This window comes from Nannobrachium achirus (assembly GCF_963921795.1).
Source record: "Nannobrachium achirus genome assembly, chromosome: 4".
Classification (NCBI taxonomy): Eukaryota; Metazoa; Chordata; class Actinopteri; order Myctophiformes; family Myctophidae; genus Nannobrachium; species Nannobrachium achirus.
Window position 1 is genome coordinate 20,414,896 of NC_137813.1, and position 16,577 is coordinate 20,431,472.

A 16,577-nucleotide genomic window follows, 5' to 3' on the forward strand; every position below is an offset into this window, starting at 1 on the left:
AAATCAAATAAATCAAAACACACACACACACACACACACACACACACACACACACACACACACACACACACACACACACACACACACACACACACACACAATCTGTTTCCGTATCCGCTCTAGACTCACGCCATTTCCGTATCCGCTCTAGTCACGCAGACCGAACAGCAACCAGAACCAATCAGTGCAGAGTCTGCAGACGTGCGAGATGAAACTGTGAAAGCCCGATTCGCTGGCTGCGTTCCCGATGCTGCGAAACAATAGCCGATCTACAAGAACACAACGCTTCACTATATAGGGCATTGCCAACTTGTAGATCGTCTATTTTCGGCCGCAACCAAGTATAAAATCACGTGTAGACTCTGGGGTAGGAAGTTACACAGACAGCTGGTGAATCAACGTGGTGGGATTCAGCATCCAACAGACAAAATGGTGAGCAATTCTAAAAATCTCTCTTTTTCGGCGTTCGGAATGTGTTGTTTTGGGTTTTATTTAAGCAGAAACCGAAAACGCTTTATTTGTTCACAAATTCACTGCGACTGACTTGACTTTTTTTGTTACCTCAGGCAGATGTTGTAGTATACCGTATGTCTCCATCTTCCCTTTTTTTAAGCACAAGGGTAAAAACACGGCAGTTAATGCAGAGATTGCAGACTGAGCCTAGCTCTGGTCCAACTCCACTAACGCTATGGACCAGAGCTAACTGAGCCAATAAAATAATTATGGACATATTTGGTATTTAGGTTAGCCTGCCTGAGTTAACCAGTTAACCCCACCACCCCACCCATTGCAGAGTTAGCATCATTAGCGATGGGTGAGGTCACAGATGCGGCTGGATTTTTGGTGGGCCTCTGTCCAAGCCTTTAGTTTAGTCCAAGCTCAGTCAAGCCTTTAAAAAAATAAAAATGTCTTATCCTACAAAAACAAACTACAATAGCAGATCTACAAGCTCACAACCTCGCTTCACGCCGCATTGTGAGCTTGTAGATCTGCTATTTTCACTAGTTTGGTTTTCGGACGAATGTCTAAAATGACACTTTTGGGTCACGAGCTAATAGGTTTGGGAACCTCTGCTCTGCAGTGTAGTGGAGACCTGAACTATAGTGTGTACTAGCCTTGTTATCCTGGCCTGAACACGTTTTAAAAAAAGCTAAAATGACTGGGCAACAAAGCTGCAGTGTGCCAGATTTGGGTGCGCCAATGTGTAAAAGGATAGATGCTAGTCACAGACCTTTTCACAGCAGCCATATTGACTTAAAAAACCGTGTGGGATGTAGCATTACCACTTATGTCATTGTCAATATGGCTGGCCTAAAAAAACTTCCAAACCTGAATGTCACATTGTCATTCGCAGTGCACACCTTTAACATACCCATGATTTAGCTACAGCTGTGTTTTTACAATTAAATCTTAACATAGGCTTTCATGCCCTATAAGCATTGTTTTGGTAGGGATGTTTGTCTGTAGACAGAAATGGTCTCAACTCCTCTTGCATTACACTATTTAAACTCCACCATTGTCAGATGATGTAATCAATCAATTCCAGTATATTGATGGCTACTGGCCCAAAGGTGCATCTCATCTGCTGCTACTGTAAGGAAAAGTGATGCAGCAAATGCATCAGCCAGGGTTGGGAAGTGTTTGCTGTCTGACCTAGCCATTGATGACTTTTGATGAATAACTTTTGATTATTTTAGGCTTGATGGCACTTGTAGCTATAATTTATAGTATTTCTTTTTAAATATAGTGCTTCTGTCTTACAATCAGTTGAGAATAATAATTTCTTTCTCACTTTTTCCTATACAGCGCGAGTGTATTTCTATGCATGTGGGCCAAGCCGGAGTCCAGATGGGCAATGCCTGCTGGGAGCTGTACTGTCTGGAGCATGGCATACAGCCTGACGGACGGATGCCCAGTGATAAGACCGTCGGCGTAGCAGACGACGCCTTCAACACCTTCTTCAGCGAGACCGGAGGGGGAAAGCACGTCCCCAGGGCCGTTTTTGTCGACCTGGAACCCACTGTCATTGGTCAGTAGCCCTAATAAATATGGAGGTGTCATAGCAGCACCATGATAAATGTACCTTATCACTTGCAGGCAGCTACCAAATGCAACGTTGTAATATTCATTTTAGCTGGGGTCTTGATATCCCTAGAATGATTTTTGCGGCACTTTAAGCATCCATGCTACTTGTGTACTCGCCCAATAATTAATTTCTAAGACTTGGAGTCAGATATTGTCTTCAGTTTCATATCCTTCTAGCAGAAAATGTGTGTTTAGTAAAATATCTAAACTTTTCCACAAGCTTCACATGACGACGTTCTCTCTGGGCGAGGGGCCCCGGAATGAGTGCAGACCTGAGCATACCCAAACTTCATTTGGAAGCACAAATGTATGGGGCACACAATTGGCAGGTGGTGTGATTAATTAGCCAGTAGCTATGTCCCTCCCAAAAAGCTTTTGTCCAATGCTAGCTTAGAATAACTTCCTGCTTCTTGGCAAGCTGCCGGTTGCTAAGCTAGCATTGGACAAAAGCTTTTAGGGGAGGGGCATAGCTACTGGCTAATTACCCTGTGCCAATCGCAAGTGCACCTGTCATTTGTGTGCCCCACACATTTGTGCTTCCAATGTGTGTTCTCAAAGGAAGTTTTCATTATGTTCAGTCCAGCTTTTCAGGTCTGGCCTGACTCCACTATATATTGTATAAAATTGTTGTTGCAATTTTTTCATAGATTGATATTGGATTCATGTTACGTGTATTCCTTTTTTAGGTTACTTAAACCGCCAATAGTTGACAAACTTGACCTTTCACTCTGTACTTTGTCTTTTTGTTTGTTTTTTTTCCCCCTTACACCAAACCTCTTCGCCCAAAATTGCCGAAAAACGCCTTGAAGTTGAGTGAGTTTGTAGATTGGCTATTAATGGCTTCACTTCTCCTCAGACTAGGGATGCTAGGGTTCAAGTGGTTCATGTAGTAATGAGGTCCGGGCCCAGACCCCCTGTTGAAGACCCTGCATAAGGGGAAAAACAAGGCCTTTCTTCAGAAAAACAAAGTGATTGTCAACTAACCCTAACCAAACCTTCCATTTACAGATGAGGTGCGTACAGGAACATACCGCCAGCTGTTCCACCCTGAGCAGATGATCACTGGAAAGGAGGATGCTGCCAACAACTATGCCCGTGGACACTACACCATTGGCAAGGAGATAATTGACCTAGTCCTGGACAGGACTCGTAAGCTGGTGAGAGCCCTGACTTGGTTGTTCTTGGTTAACTGCTTTGCTTGTGTAGTTGGCTTCAGTTTTGACAGACTAAAGAGGAATCTTTGTTTTCTCATTTCAGGCTGATGGGTGCACTGGCCTCCAGGGGTTTCTCATCTTCCATAGCTTTGGTGGTGGCACTGGGTCTGGCTTCACTTCCCTGTTGATGGAGAGGCTCTCTGTCGATTATGGGAAGAAGTCTAAACTTGAGTTTGCCGTCTACCCAGCTCCCCAGATCTCCACTGCTGTTGTGGAGCCCTACAACTCCATCCTAACCACCCACACCACCCTGGAGCACTCTGACTGTGCCTTCATGGTGGACAATGAGGCCATCTACGACATCTGCCGCAAGAACCTGGACATCGAGAGGCCAAGCTACACCAACCTCAACAGGCTAATCGGACAGATTGTGTCTTCGATCACTGCCTCTCTCCGCTTTGACGGAGCCCTGAATGTTGACCTGACGGAGTTCCAGACCAACTTGGTGCCGTACCCTCGTATCCACTTCCCCCTGGCCACCTACGCACCAGTCATTTCTGCCGAAAAGGCCTATCATGAGCAGCTGTCTGTTGCAGACATCACCAACGCCTGCTTTGAGCCGGCCAGTCAGTTGGTGAAGTGTGATCCTCGTCATGGTAAGTACATGGCTTGTTGTCTGCTGTACCGTGGAGATGTGGTGCCCAAAGACGTCAACTCTGCCATCGCAACAATCAAGACCAGACGCAGCATCCAGTTTGTGGACTGGTGCCCCACAGGCTTCAAGGTGGGCATCAACTACCAGCCTCCCACGGTGGTTCCTGGTGGCGACCTGGCCAAGGTCCAGAGGGCTGTATGCATGCTGAGCAACACCACCGCCATAGCTGAGGCCTGGGCTCGTCTTGACCACAAGTTTGACCTGATGTATGCAAAGAGGGCCTTTGTGCACTGGTATGTTGGTGAGGGCATGGAGGAGGGAGAGTTCTCTGAGGCCAGAGAAGACATGGCTGCCCTGGAGAAGGATTATGAAGAGGTGGGCACTGACAGTGTTGGAGACGAGGAGGAGGAAGGAGAAGAGTACTAGAAGGCCACTTTCCAATAACCTACTGTTAATTTTTCTTTCCCATGATGTTGATCACTTGTAAGTTTGTGCTTAATCTGACAGTTGTTTAGGAAGGTTTTGTGTTTTAAGGCCAAGTTGTATTTAACTTCAAATGAACTGTTTGGCATCGTTTGAATTTTCAGATTCTGTCTGTTCAATGATAACACACGGTGAGATGAATGTATGGACTGATTATGTGCAGTTGAAATGTCATTGTATCCCAGCAAGTGTTATTAAAGCTTAACTCTTTACATGTACACGAATCCCTTGTTTTTCCATATGTACACAAATCCCTTGTTTTTCCATACCTAATCTGGAACTAGTACAATCAGGAAGTGTTTTTAAAGCTTAATGAAGTGCATTTACCTGGCTTCTGAAAGCCCAAACGTTGTTGCTTACCATATGTGAGCAATTTATTTTCGGTCCTGTAGTCGGGGGAGAAACTTTGTATAGCCACAGCGGTGCGCGTGTGTGTGTGTGTGAGAGGCTGTGTGCCCTAATCTATATGAACCATCTGTATGGACTGTCATCTGTTAAGTCATGGGAGCCCGAGTTGGTCAGGGGTTGAATGCCACAGCAACTGAATGTCTACTATAAAATACTGACAGTTGTCCAATACAAGTTACTTAAAAAGGTCTATACTTCATATGGCTTCGAGTCATTATGGTCTTAATTCCCTGGTCCCGACTCTGAAAAGAAATGGATTTGCAATGTATCTATTTGAAAATAAAAATTCTTGACTCAGATGGTGATGGACTAATGTATTTTAGCATGAATACTACTGAAGTTTTAATTTACCTCAAATAGGCTGGCATTGTGGAATAAATGCTTAGGTTTTATACAATGTATTATTTGTGATGGAGCCCTATTTGCTCAAATATAAAGCCTTATGAAATGGTGCAAATTGAACCTCCATGCAAACAGTCATACAGAAATTGGAACATTTGAACCAAATGCTCCTCGATTTGAAACCCTAGCTCAACAGCCTGGGCTGAACCAGGCAGCCACAGTAGGCAGCTTGAGGCACCTACATAGGCTCAGAAGATTTTGTATCAAATTCAAAACATATTTCTTGTTGTACTTTGTATTTGATACGTTTTAAGATGTGTTCTACTGTAAACAAGTGCATTTCTCCAAAGGTGAGTCCCTTGCTGTGGGTGTCCAAGATTCAATCATTTGGACTGTCCCAACCTCAGTCCCAGCTTGGGGCACATGCCCTGCATGCAACCTTGCATAAAAATGTACTTGCGTGAACAGAAAGGCTGTAGAAATGAGTAAAAATTACAATAATACAGCAGATAGAAATGACAATAATACAGCAGGTAGAGTAAACACATGAAGCTACAACCATGCTTGAGTAAAATGTACATACACTCATGCAGACAGCAGCATGTATGACAACTATCTGGGCAGGCATGTTAATTTTGGCAGTGTGTCACAGCCACAGGGAGGCGACATTTCCCAACTGTTCCGTCCAGATATCATAGTTAAAGGACTAGTTCACCCCCAAAATGATTTTTTTTCCTCGATTACTCACCCATGTTTCTATCGATTAGTATTACTCCCATTTATTCCGGTACAAATGCATTTGTGTCTCCATTCGGAATCAATGGGGGTATATTTAATATAATCAAATAATTGGATTAAAGAAAAATAACAATACATAATTCTGCATGATCAACTGTCAGTTACATACTACATAGCCTACAGTGTTGCATAATTTATCTGGATCCTGGTAGTGTAGCCTGGTAAGATTAGTGTAATTGTATTGTAATAAATAATATATATTTATTTTTACTGACTTTGGAACTTGTCGTGGTCACGTGACTACTTGTTTTGGCCACTCAGCACTTCCTGTTTGGGGGATATTAAACTGAGAGCGCCGCACACAACAGTCAGGTAAGCTTTGTTTAAATAAGCTGCTAAATCAATAATGCTCATAATAACTGAGTGGCGAAATAAATCAAATTGTCAACATTGTAATACCACGGTAGCTTTTGAATCACAGATTAGGATTTGATATCAACTGTGTGCTATATAGTATAGCTAGCTAGAGCTAACGGATATATTGTAGGCTACTGTGAGCCGAGGGTACAAAATACATCTAGATATAATTTATGTCACAATGTAATGTGAGTCACTGTGTGAACAGGAGACACATCCCGTACATGTGTAAAAGCATGTCTGGCCAATAAATCATATTGCGATTCTTTTCTGCCTGGTGTCAGTATGGGATGTTTACTCTAGTCTAGACTGCTCTGCATTCGATCTTGCTCGGATAACAGTTAATGTATTAAACCAATAAATAAGCCATGTCTTTTTTTTTTTTTTTTTTAATGAAATATACCATTTATATATGAGTTTGAGAACCAAAAATGACGTAGTGTTCATTCGGTGGAACACTGCTGCCCTACCAGCAAACGCCAGATGGACTCTGTGTGTTGTTGTATGAAATGCCTTTGTTCAGTTGAGCGGGTTCCATTCCATGTAGTTCCAGAGATGCTCATTGTTTACATTGTTTGCTATGTAAACCGTGCCAGTCCTATGTAAACCACGCCAGTCCTTTGTAAAGACCATGCCAGTCCCTGCCAGGCTGTACCAGCTGTTACTTTCAAACTTGTGGCTGAGGGTCACGTTCTGATTTTCCTGGCACAGTCATGTCAGCACACACTGGCACAAGGCACTGAAGGCAGCACGTATTTGATCCCCCTCCCTTCAACCCCAAATCAAACTCTCCTGCAGAATAAATAACAGTCTCTGTTTGGGCAAGTGTGTCTGTCCACAGTAGGATCTTTTTAAAATAAACAAATACATAATGATGATTGCGACCTTAGGTTGCAGTTAACTATGAAAAGCGGCACATCCGCGTATCTCTGTAGGTCATGTCTGACACTGTGGTTCCCATGACACATCACTGTGACATCACAGGTCTATCGGGTTTGCTGTGATGTCAGTAGAACCACTCTTAATCATTGACTGCCAAGGCACGAGTTTCACGAGTTATTACAGTACTCCCAGGCTGCCACAGCCCGAGTTTCCCGAGTTGGAAGCCATTTTGAAAAAAAAAAGAAAGAAAAAAAAAACTTTTTTTTCAAAAATTCTTTTTTTCAAAAAATTTCTAAAAATGCCTCAAATGTATTAGGCATGATCGCAATTGCGAAATTGCATGTTTAGCCCCATAACAAACACATCTTTCAAAATGTCAAAAATGGCTGTTTTGTCTGACTTTGAAGGCTTGTATCTCATGAATGCCTGAACGGATTTCCAAGCGGATTTTTTTGTTTGAAAGCTGTTAAAAAGTACTACACATATGGTGCATGATCTAGGCATGGGCGTGCACGATCCGTGCACTAAAAATTGATCCGTGCACTAGAAATTTAGGAAGGTGGCAGTGTTTGTTTTGTCTGACTTTGAAGGCTTCTATCTCATGAATGCCTGAACGGATTTCCAAGCGGATTTTTTTGTTTGAAAGCTGTTAAAAAGTACTACACATAAGGTGCATATATGGTGCATGGGCGTGCACGATCCGTGCACTAAAAATTGATCCGTGCACTAGAAATTTAGGAACGTGGCATCCTGGTACTTGGCGGCCATCTTGAAAAGGGCATTCAATGAGTTAACATAATGGGTTTGCCTCTCTGACATCTCGCTCTGGCTTCACTGTGATGGCACACTAACAGAATACCTTTTATGCCCATATATGGAGTTCCCTGTTGTCATCATTATTAAGCCCATATCTAACAGGACTTCATATGGGAATGCCCATATATGGAGGCCACCTCGGCCACATACCACACTAACATAATCCATATATTTCACATAACGAATAACTGAGTAACTAAGCATGTTTGTGCTCTCAGCATATTTTCATATACAGTACATGAATCTCCATATATGGGTACCAGGGGTCTCCATTACCCATATATGGGTAACTGGTCCGATATACATCACTGGCCAGATGGCAAAGAATTGGGCGACCTAGCCGAGGTCGCATGTCTCCCTGAGGTGTCTTACTAGTTATTGTTATTATTATGTTTTATAAGGGTTATACTGCTTGGTATTTGTATGTATTCAGTGGTTGAGTCAAACAACAGTCCGATATACATCACTGGCCAGATGGCAAAGAATTGGGCGACCTCACCGAGGTCGCATGTCTCCCTGAGGTGTCTTACTAGTTATTGTTATTATTATATGTTTTTTAAGGGTTATACTGCTTGGTATTCGTATGTATTCAATGGTTGAGTCAAACAACAGGAAGTTTAAAGACTTAAGTTATCAGCCTTTAATTGACTATGATGGGCATGTTGACTGCGATGATAATATACTGTCTCTGTCAGGGTTGCGCGTGTTGAGATTTCCCACAACCTTTTCTGTGACGTGGGGATTGAAATGGCTTCTGGCTATAACGTTTAGTATAATAATGTGTCCTGCTTTTCTGTTGCTATAGTAATGGTAATACAACAACCATTAGCCCTCAGGGTTAGTGTTGCTGACCCTGATAATCTTTCTCTTTTTGTATGACTGAATCATGTCACTGTGCAATATGAATGTGACAATAACAAAAAACACACCACATAGAAGATGACATTTTCCCACCTGCTTCCCTGTACTGTCCACATACTTCAGCATAAACAGGAAACTACCAAGCAGCAAAACTGGTTTGCATTGTTCACCTTTCCCACAGCCACTTTTAGTAGAATAGGTCAAAGGAATCATTTGCACTTGCAGTGGCAAAATCAAGTTATAAGAAATTGTTTTTAAATAATGTTGGTACAATAAAAATGTAAGCTTAGTGTAACACTACACTTTATTTCAATGACCTGATTCCTGCACTTGGCTGCACTGTTGTTGTGAAGAAATGGAAGAACACCTGCTATAATCTTATTGTACGTATGCTGATTTGAGCATTTGTATGTTTGCCACGGATGAATAGTTAATAGTCTGTTAATAGTCTGAAGCTGTGCTTTTGCCTTCGCTTGTACTTGAGTCCACCAATCCACCTACACATTGAGTGAGTCAGTGTTAAGCGTGTAGGTGTGATGTTTTTTTACAGAATTCAGTGAGAGAAGCCTTGTGTGATCGGAAGACGATGTCGACAGAGAGGATGGAGAAGTCTGTGACAGTCTCCAATGGAGCAGGGCCAGTGTATGAAGAAAATGAAGCCGCACTCAGGTATGTCCTCCACTAATCATGTGTGGTGGTCCCTGAAAAACCACTGGCAACATACCGTTTAGATACAATACTTGCATATTGTTGTTACATTAAACCCTGTTTTTTTTTCTTTGGCCAGTCCTGATGACCTGTCTGAGCTGCTGGCAGCAGGGACCAAAGAGGTTCATGAGAAGGCTGAGAACACCCAGTTTGTCAAAGACTTCCTCAGGGGACGAATCCGCAAAGAGCTGTTCAAGGTCAGTCTGCAGAGGAACAGAGAATGTGTTGGTGACATTTTCTGACTGAGACCTTATACACTTCTATAGTATGGCTCTCAAAAGGTTTTATTGCCTTATTTTTAGAGATGTTACCGATCAATCGGCAATGGATCGGATCGGGCCGATCAAAGCGTGATCGGCGATAATCGGTGGTTTAGATCAAAAGGTAAATTCATCGATCCGATCCGATCCGATCGGTGCATCCGATCAACCAGCCGTTCAGTATGCCCACTTGAGGCCATTTTGGGGTATTGATTTCCACAGTGCTGAAGGAATAATTAGTTACTGCTATGATAATAAATACATAGTAATGCTGGTAAATAACTATAAGGCAAATATATAAATGAATTCATGAGTGAATTAATTAATTAAAGTTAAAACATTAACATTTAGAAAATATAAATAATATATAAATAATAACTTGATCGGATCGGTGATTGATCGGTATCGGGTGATCAAACTTTTGTGATCGGTGCTCGGTGATCGGTTCCCAAAAACCTGATCGGACCATCCCTAGTTATTTTGTTCATTTCTTTTTCATCTTGAGTCCTCGGCAGCCCCGACCGCGACCGGTGGGATTTTGCACTAAATCGCTTATTTGTATCACTGGACAAGTCCTTTTTCTTTTTTACCCATTTCCTTCATAATGTATCCCCAGGGTTTTGTCAATAATGGTACTGGTACTAAACCAAAGAAGTGCCTTTCTTAGCAAGTATTGCATGTGACAAAAGGTTTTTGCTTTGATCGACACAATTCTTTTGGAGTGTGAGAACTACTATTTCGAAGGCATTTGTAGAATCAGCCTCAGGTCTAAAATGTAGGTTCACCAAATCTATGTGGTTCACAATGGTGTATTTGCTATTCACTGTTTCCTCTGGCTCTCTGCAGCTTGGTGCGGTGGCGCTCTACTACACATACACTGCCATGGAGGAGGAGATTGAAAAGAACAAAGACCACGTCCATTTCGCCCCTCTCTATTTCCCTACAGAGCTGCATCGCCACGAGGCCTTGGGCCGTGACCTGGAATACTTCTACGGTCCAGACTGGCAGAGCCAGATCAGCTGCTCCCCCGCCACCCAGCGGTACGTGAAGGGATGGGACGATAAGCCATATTATCGCTTAACGTGATAAAAAAACACTCCAGCTAATCTTATCGTGGAGTTTTAATTCATCGTGAAATCGTCCTCCGTCATGCACTGGGATCAATTCACCTTTTATTTGCCGAGCTGCATATCCAGTACCATTTAACCACTTGAACATCCCTATTCTGGGGGGAAGGTTCACCAAAAACAGCAGATCAACGTGGCGCATTGTGAGCTCGTAGATCTGCTGTTTTTGGTGAAGAGAGTTGAAATAGTGCAAATCAGGTCTGTTTTACCAAGCGGTGTACTAAGTGGTTAAACCCTCTAAAACTTATTATAATATACGTACTTGACACAGTCTCTTTTTCACTCTCTACCAAATCTCTTTGCCAAAAAATAGCCTGCTATTATAGTTTTCTGCTATTTTTTTGCAAATGTTCCACCCCAGGATAATGGATGTTGGGGATATTTTGATTATTGATTTCTTTGGTCATCAATAACGTGACATGACATTTTCATATCGTCCCATCCCTAGGTACGTGGAGCGCATCCACCAGGTGGGCGAGGACGACCCGGTGCTGCTGGTTGCCCACGCTTACACCCGCTACATGGGCGACCTGTCCGGGGGCCAGGTGCTAAAGAAGGTGGCGCAGCGGGCCTTGAAGCTCCCCGCCACCGGAGAGGGCTTGGAATTCTACCAGTTTGACGCCATCCACAGCGCCAAGGCCTTCAAGCAGCTGTACCGCAGCCGGATGAACGAGCTGGAGCTGGACGCGGAGACCAAGCAGAGGCTGGTGGCCGAGGCGGTCAAGGCCTTCCAGTTCAACATGGAGGTGAGAAGGGGACGGACCTTAACCCTAGTAAGAGGAAGAGGTAGTGGAGGAGGAAGGAAGGAAGAAGGTTGGATGCACTGTTGTGAGATCTGTAGCGCTTCCCTGGGTTCAGATCTTTAATTTGTTGCGTTGTGTCTCTTGAGTACGTTTTCTGCCAGCAATGTTAAATTGTTGGCCTTCTTCTACAGAGATATTCTTTCTGATCTCACGACATTAATTTCACAGTGACAATGACTTGTTTCTGATTTTATAGGCCATAGCTGTCACATTTGGGACAACATTTGGCATTTATCTTATTAACACTTATGTTGCTATGATTTTTTCTCTTCAATGTCCCACGTTGCCATGGTTACCATAGACTTCCATGTAATTGCGCAATTGTGTAAAAAGTGCACGCCCATGCCTAGATGATGCACCACGTGTGTGCACACTGTTCACAGCTTTCAAACAAAAAAATCCGCTTGGAAATCCGTTCAGGCATTCATGATTTATCAGCCATTATGTTTTCTTCAGATGTAAACAAACATGGCTGCCATGTTTGAAAGAATGGGTTGGTATGGGGGTTAAACATGCAATTTCGTGATCGCGATCATGCCTAATACATTTCTGGAGGTCCAATTTTTTTTTTAGAAAAACAATTTTTTTGATTTTTCTTTTTTTTTTCAAAAACGGCCCAAACTCGGGAAACTCGGGGTTGGCACCAGATGTGTTAACTCGCTTCTATTTTATACATGTGGTTCTCTTTATGTACTCATCATGGCTTCATGTCAGTCAGGTCTGTTGAAATATTCTTGCCTGTAGTACCATAATGTCTCCCATGTGTTTGCATCGGCAGGTTTTTGACGAATTAGAAGAGATTGGAAAGACCATCCAGGAGGAGGTTTTAGATGCCGGCATGCCCGTCCATGGAGCCATGGATGGAGACATGAACAAATGTCCCTACTACCAGGCCAAAATGGGTATGCCTTCCACTATAATTGTATGACATTATACTCTATTAATTAGGAATGACAATTTTATGGAAATGCTGCCACACATTGGCAACTATTTGTCACCGAGACAGATTTCTTGTATATCGTCACTGTCCGGCAGAAACAGCTAACTCCATTTTCCTTTTTTCTTTCCATAAATCAGTGCTATTGAACACCCTTTACATCTGTGTGTTGGTTAAATGGAAAGTAGTAAAAAGCGCTTCGGCCAAAACCTCCTAACTCCACTTGATCTGGATGTTTTTCCTTGATCTGGATTTCCTGAAAAATTGACATTTTGGAGTTAGCTGCTTAGTGCTTACTGCCCGACAGAAGAGATATGAAAACACTTATGGCTATAAAAAGAATTCTGATATAGAAAATCTTCCTGTTCTCCATCTCTTCCCACAGCGGCTGGCAGTGGAACGGCGTACGCCGGTCAGCTAGCCATGGCCGCACTCAGACATCCTACGGGACAGGTCCTGTTCGCTGCTTGGGTCGCTGCTCTGGCTGGACTGGCTGCATGGTACTTCATGTGATCCGGCCTTCAGTTGCTGTGCTGCTGGCTGGATGGGGGAGGCTGGGGGGGTACGTGGAGGGAAAACACAGAGAAGGAAAGTGGGGCCACAGAGCTCTCGGACCGTTGATGTGAGCCATTCATCCCCACACCCTCTAACCCCCTCTTTCTCCTGTTAACCTTTTTAAGTTCTCCACCTCCCTTGCGTTGGCTTTCCGGCATGGTTAAGTCACCTCTCAAGCCCTTATTTTTGTAGCTGTATTGTCCCAGGTTTATACTTTGTTCTGAGGGTTGAGGAGGAGGAGGAGGGGGGTTTGCTTTATTTACATAGTATCCTATGTAGACAAGAAACTGACGGGAGAGAGGGGGAACGGACATGCAACACAGGTCTCCAACCAGGATTGAACCGGAGACATGATTTTGTAGATGAGGCACTATGAAAACACACATGGTGTGTTTGTAGTTTGGAGGGATGCTGAGTAATCCGTGAAACCTAACTTGAAATTTTGGTTGGTGACGTGATGATTTTTTTGCCTGCTTATTTTTGATGAGTGCTAGATCCAAGCATCCAAGGCTTGACTTGACCGCCATGCTTTGACAAGCATGACTGCACAGATAAACTTCTATAAGACCCCTGCCCAGATAAACTTCTATAATTGACTGCACAAATGGTGCATGCGTTAAAGATGGTGGATCCATCTGTCAAAGTTGGTGAAACAAGCTTCCAAAAAAGAAACGATACTATGCAAAGTATGCATATTCTTCATTTGTGAGATAGCACAGTTTTATTTATGCAGGGAAGATGGCTGTGTTCAAACAGTTATGATTTATATGACACTTTTTTTTTTCTTTTTTTTTTTGAAGTTCCAAGTAGATTAGACCTGGAGGAAGAGGAGCTGAGGGTTAATTAGCCAACTAATTAACACAGACCTGACCTCAAATGGCAAACTCATGAATGGTTCTCACGATCGGTTATTTTTCTCCTCTACACCTAGAATGTAGTTCAAAGCATTTGCACAAGCACAGCTTTACAGAATAAGTACTGTATTTGAATTGGTTCATATTCCATCCTGTGTAATCTTTTATCAATACATCCAGTAGACATCTTCATTTGGTAGTGTTAGATATGGTGTTTGAGCCCTACATCCAAGTGATGAATAAACCTCTTATCATTTCCTAGTAAATGCACATTTGTGCTTAGAACGACTAATAATGCAATTTATGATGACATGTGCGTGCTCAAATATAACCAGTGTTTCTTGAAATGACATACTAGTTTTTTGACAACACAAATCTGTCCAAGCTGCTTCATGTTGGGTTTCATTGTACAACTTTAGACATAACTAATTGTTGAACTCATTATACTGCGGCATCCGTCCTTCAACAATGCAAATGTACACTTAATTTATACTTCATCGTTCAACGGAGTCTGTTACTAAAATGTGACACAAAAAAAAAGAAAGGCTCCAAGCTGACAGGCTTGTCTGCATAGTGGTGATTTTCTTCCAATGAACGCAAAGTTCAATCGACACAAAGGCTTCAGTTTAGTGTTTTATTGAAAGCGAAGAGAACAGTTCACATCAGGTTACACTGATTACAGGTTACTGGCTATAACCAGCCCTGCTTCCAGTTTTTGAATCCTTGTCTGATGGATATAGCAATATACTGTACACTGTGTCATTGAGATGTCATGTGTGACCATTAATGCGTTACTCATATGATCATGGCACATGATAGCATTTTTCCACAACATCACATATATACTGTTTATAAATGCACTACTCTGCAACTATTTGCTCAATGTCATCGGAATGACATTCCCATTGATTGATTTTCTTCATCAAACTGCCATTACCTTTTGTTTAATTTCATGTTTGGAGATGTTGACTGAGACCGATTACCAAAGGACATTAACCTGAAGGACCACAGATATGGAACACACAGTAGAAGCAGGTTCCTATGTTCTCTATGTTTTTATGGTTTTTATACGTCTGCTCTGTGGTCCTTTCCATGTTTCCATAACCAGATGTTGAACTTTCCTTTATTAGCAATGCTGATTAGACTGAAAGACAGCTGATGATATGAATCATGGCTTGTTCTTTGGGACCCAGATTTGAAAGCCAGAGATGGCCCATTGTCACTCTGCGGGGCAAATGTATTCATGTTAACTATGATATCTCATTTGCAATAGAGAAATGGTACGTATCGAGGGTTTTCTTTCCTTTGATTTATTTTCTTTTTTCTTTTTCAATGTAATGCCTTATTTCAACCCTGACAGCTCAAATTGAATATTTCCAAGGATACGGCATGGTAAATGTCAAAGTAATTGGTAATAGAAAAAGTGTCTTGCTCTCAAGGTCTTTCAGTATTTGAATTTTTTCACAGGGAGCTTTGACTTGTGCATTTGAACATCACCACCTGAAAGACTCTAAATTTAACCATTTTATGTTTTTACCAGACAAACAAATTTTACTTTTATGTGGCTGCTTTGCTCCATTTGAGCTCCCTTACTTGAATTATAGCAAGCTTTCCAATCCCTGCTGCAGAGAAGCAATCTCATAACATTAGATGCTTCGCTGGAGTTGATGTTATCTGGCAAACGCATCCTGATGAGTCAGATGAAAGAGCTGTTTAATCCAACCGCAGCATCTTTATTTGCTTCTCTGCGAATGTTTTATGGGATTTGAGATGACCATTTTATTCTACCCAAACTTTTAAGAAATTGTGGCCTGATGCACATGTTCTCATTGCACACAAGCAGAGAACACTCCAATAACTAGGTGGTTCATTCTGGTTGTTTTGTCCACCTACCATCTAGATTACAAGAAGGTGATATTTTGACGTTTCCCAAATTGGAAGGGTCAATATTTTTGTAAGGTATTATAACTGTGCTGGATATGTAAGGTCATAGTTTAGAGCCATTAAGATGGCAATAATGACCTTTAAAAACCAATAACACAAAATGTCTAAAGATGAATGTTCCCCCCGTTTACATTGTCAGTATGATATATTATGATTTTATTCCAGTATTTTGGACGCGTTGAAGTAGTGACTTGAAACTCAGGAGGAATGGATGTAATCGCTGGTCATACACAAATATTTGAAGCCTTGTTTAGAGCATTGGTGTTTGGCCCGTAAATGTCCATTTAACTTATTTTCTTTTTTTGCATTAACCAATATCCTGTGATTAAGATATTAGCTGACAATTGCAGGAATCCATTGTGCTATTACCGAATAAAAGTATGTTTCCTGTTCGTCTGTGACTTTTCACTGTTATATATTTAAACACATGCATTGCAGTGCCCTGTTTAAAAACCTGGTTTTCCCATTTAGTTAACAATATTGACTTTAGTTCTTGGGACAATGCTCAGTATGAATAAATGTTTCACATTCTGTCTTCAATTATTTTT

At 42.1% G+C, this 16,577-nt stretch overlaps 2 protein-coding genes across 2 annotated transcripts; both read left to right on the top strand.

The window, feature by feature from the left end:
• The first annotated feature begins 296 nt into the window (after positions 1–296).
• LOC308284138 (tubulin alpha chain-like) lies at positions 297–4,591 on the top strand. The gene is made up of 4 exons (XM_080724686.1): positions 297–432; positions 1,807–2,029; positions 3,094–3,242; positions 3,343–4,591. Exons 1-4 carry the CDS (start codon positions 430–432, stop codon positions 4,318–4,320), a joined length of 1,353 nt encoding a protein of 450 aa, XP_080580812.1. The 5' UTR covers positions 297–429; the 3' UTR covers positions 4,321–4,591.
• A 1,607-nt stretch (positions 4,592–6,198) lies between these two features.
• On the top strand, positions 6,199–16,395 carry hmox2b (heme oxygenase 2b). The gene is made up of 7 exons (XM_080724265.1): positions 6,199–6,237; positions 9,392–9,510; positions 9,629–9,746; positions 10,656–10,849; positions 11,385–11,682; positions 12,518–12,641; positions 13,062–16,395. Exons 2-7 carry the CDS (start codon positions 9,428–9,430, stop codon positions 13,187–13,189), a joined length of 945 nt encoding a protein of 314 aa, XP_080580391.1. The 5' UTR covers positions 6,199–6,237; positions 9,392–9,427; the 3' UTR covers positions 13,190–16,395.
• Positions 16,396–16,577: the final 182 nt, after the last annotated feature.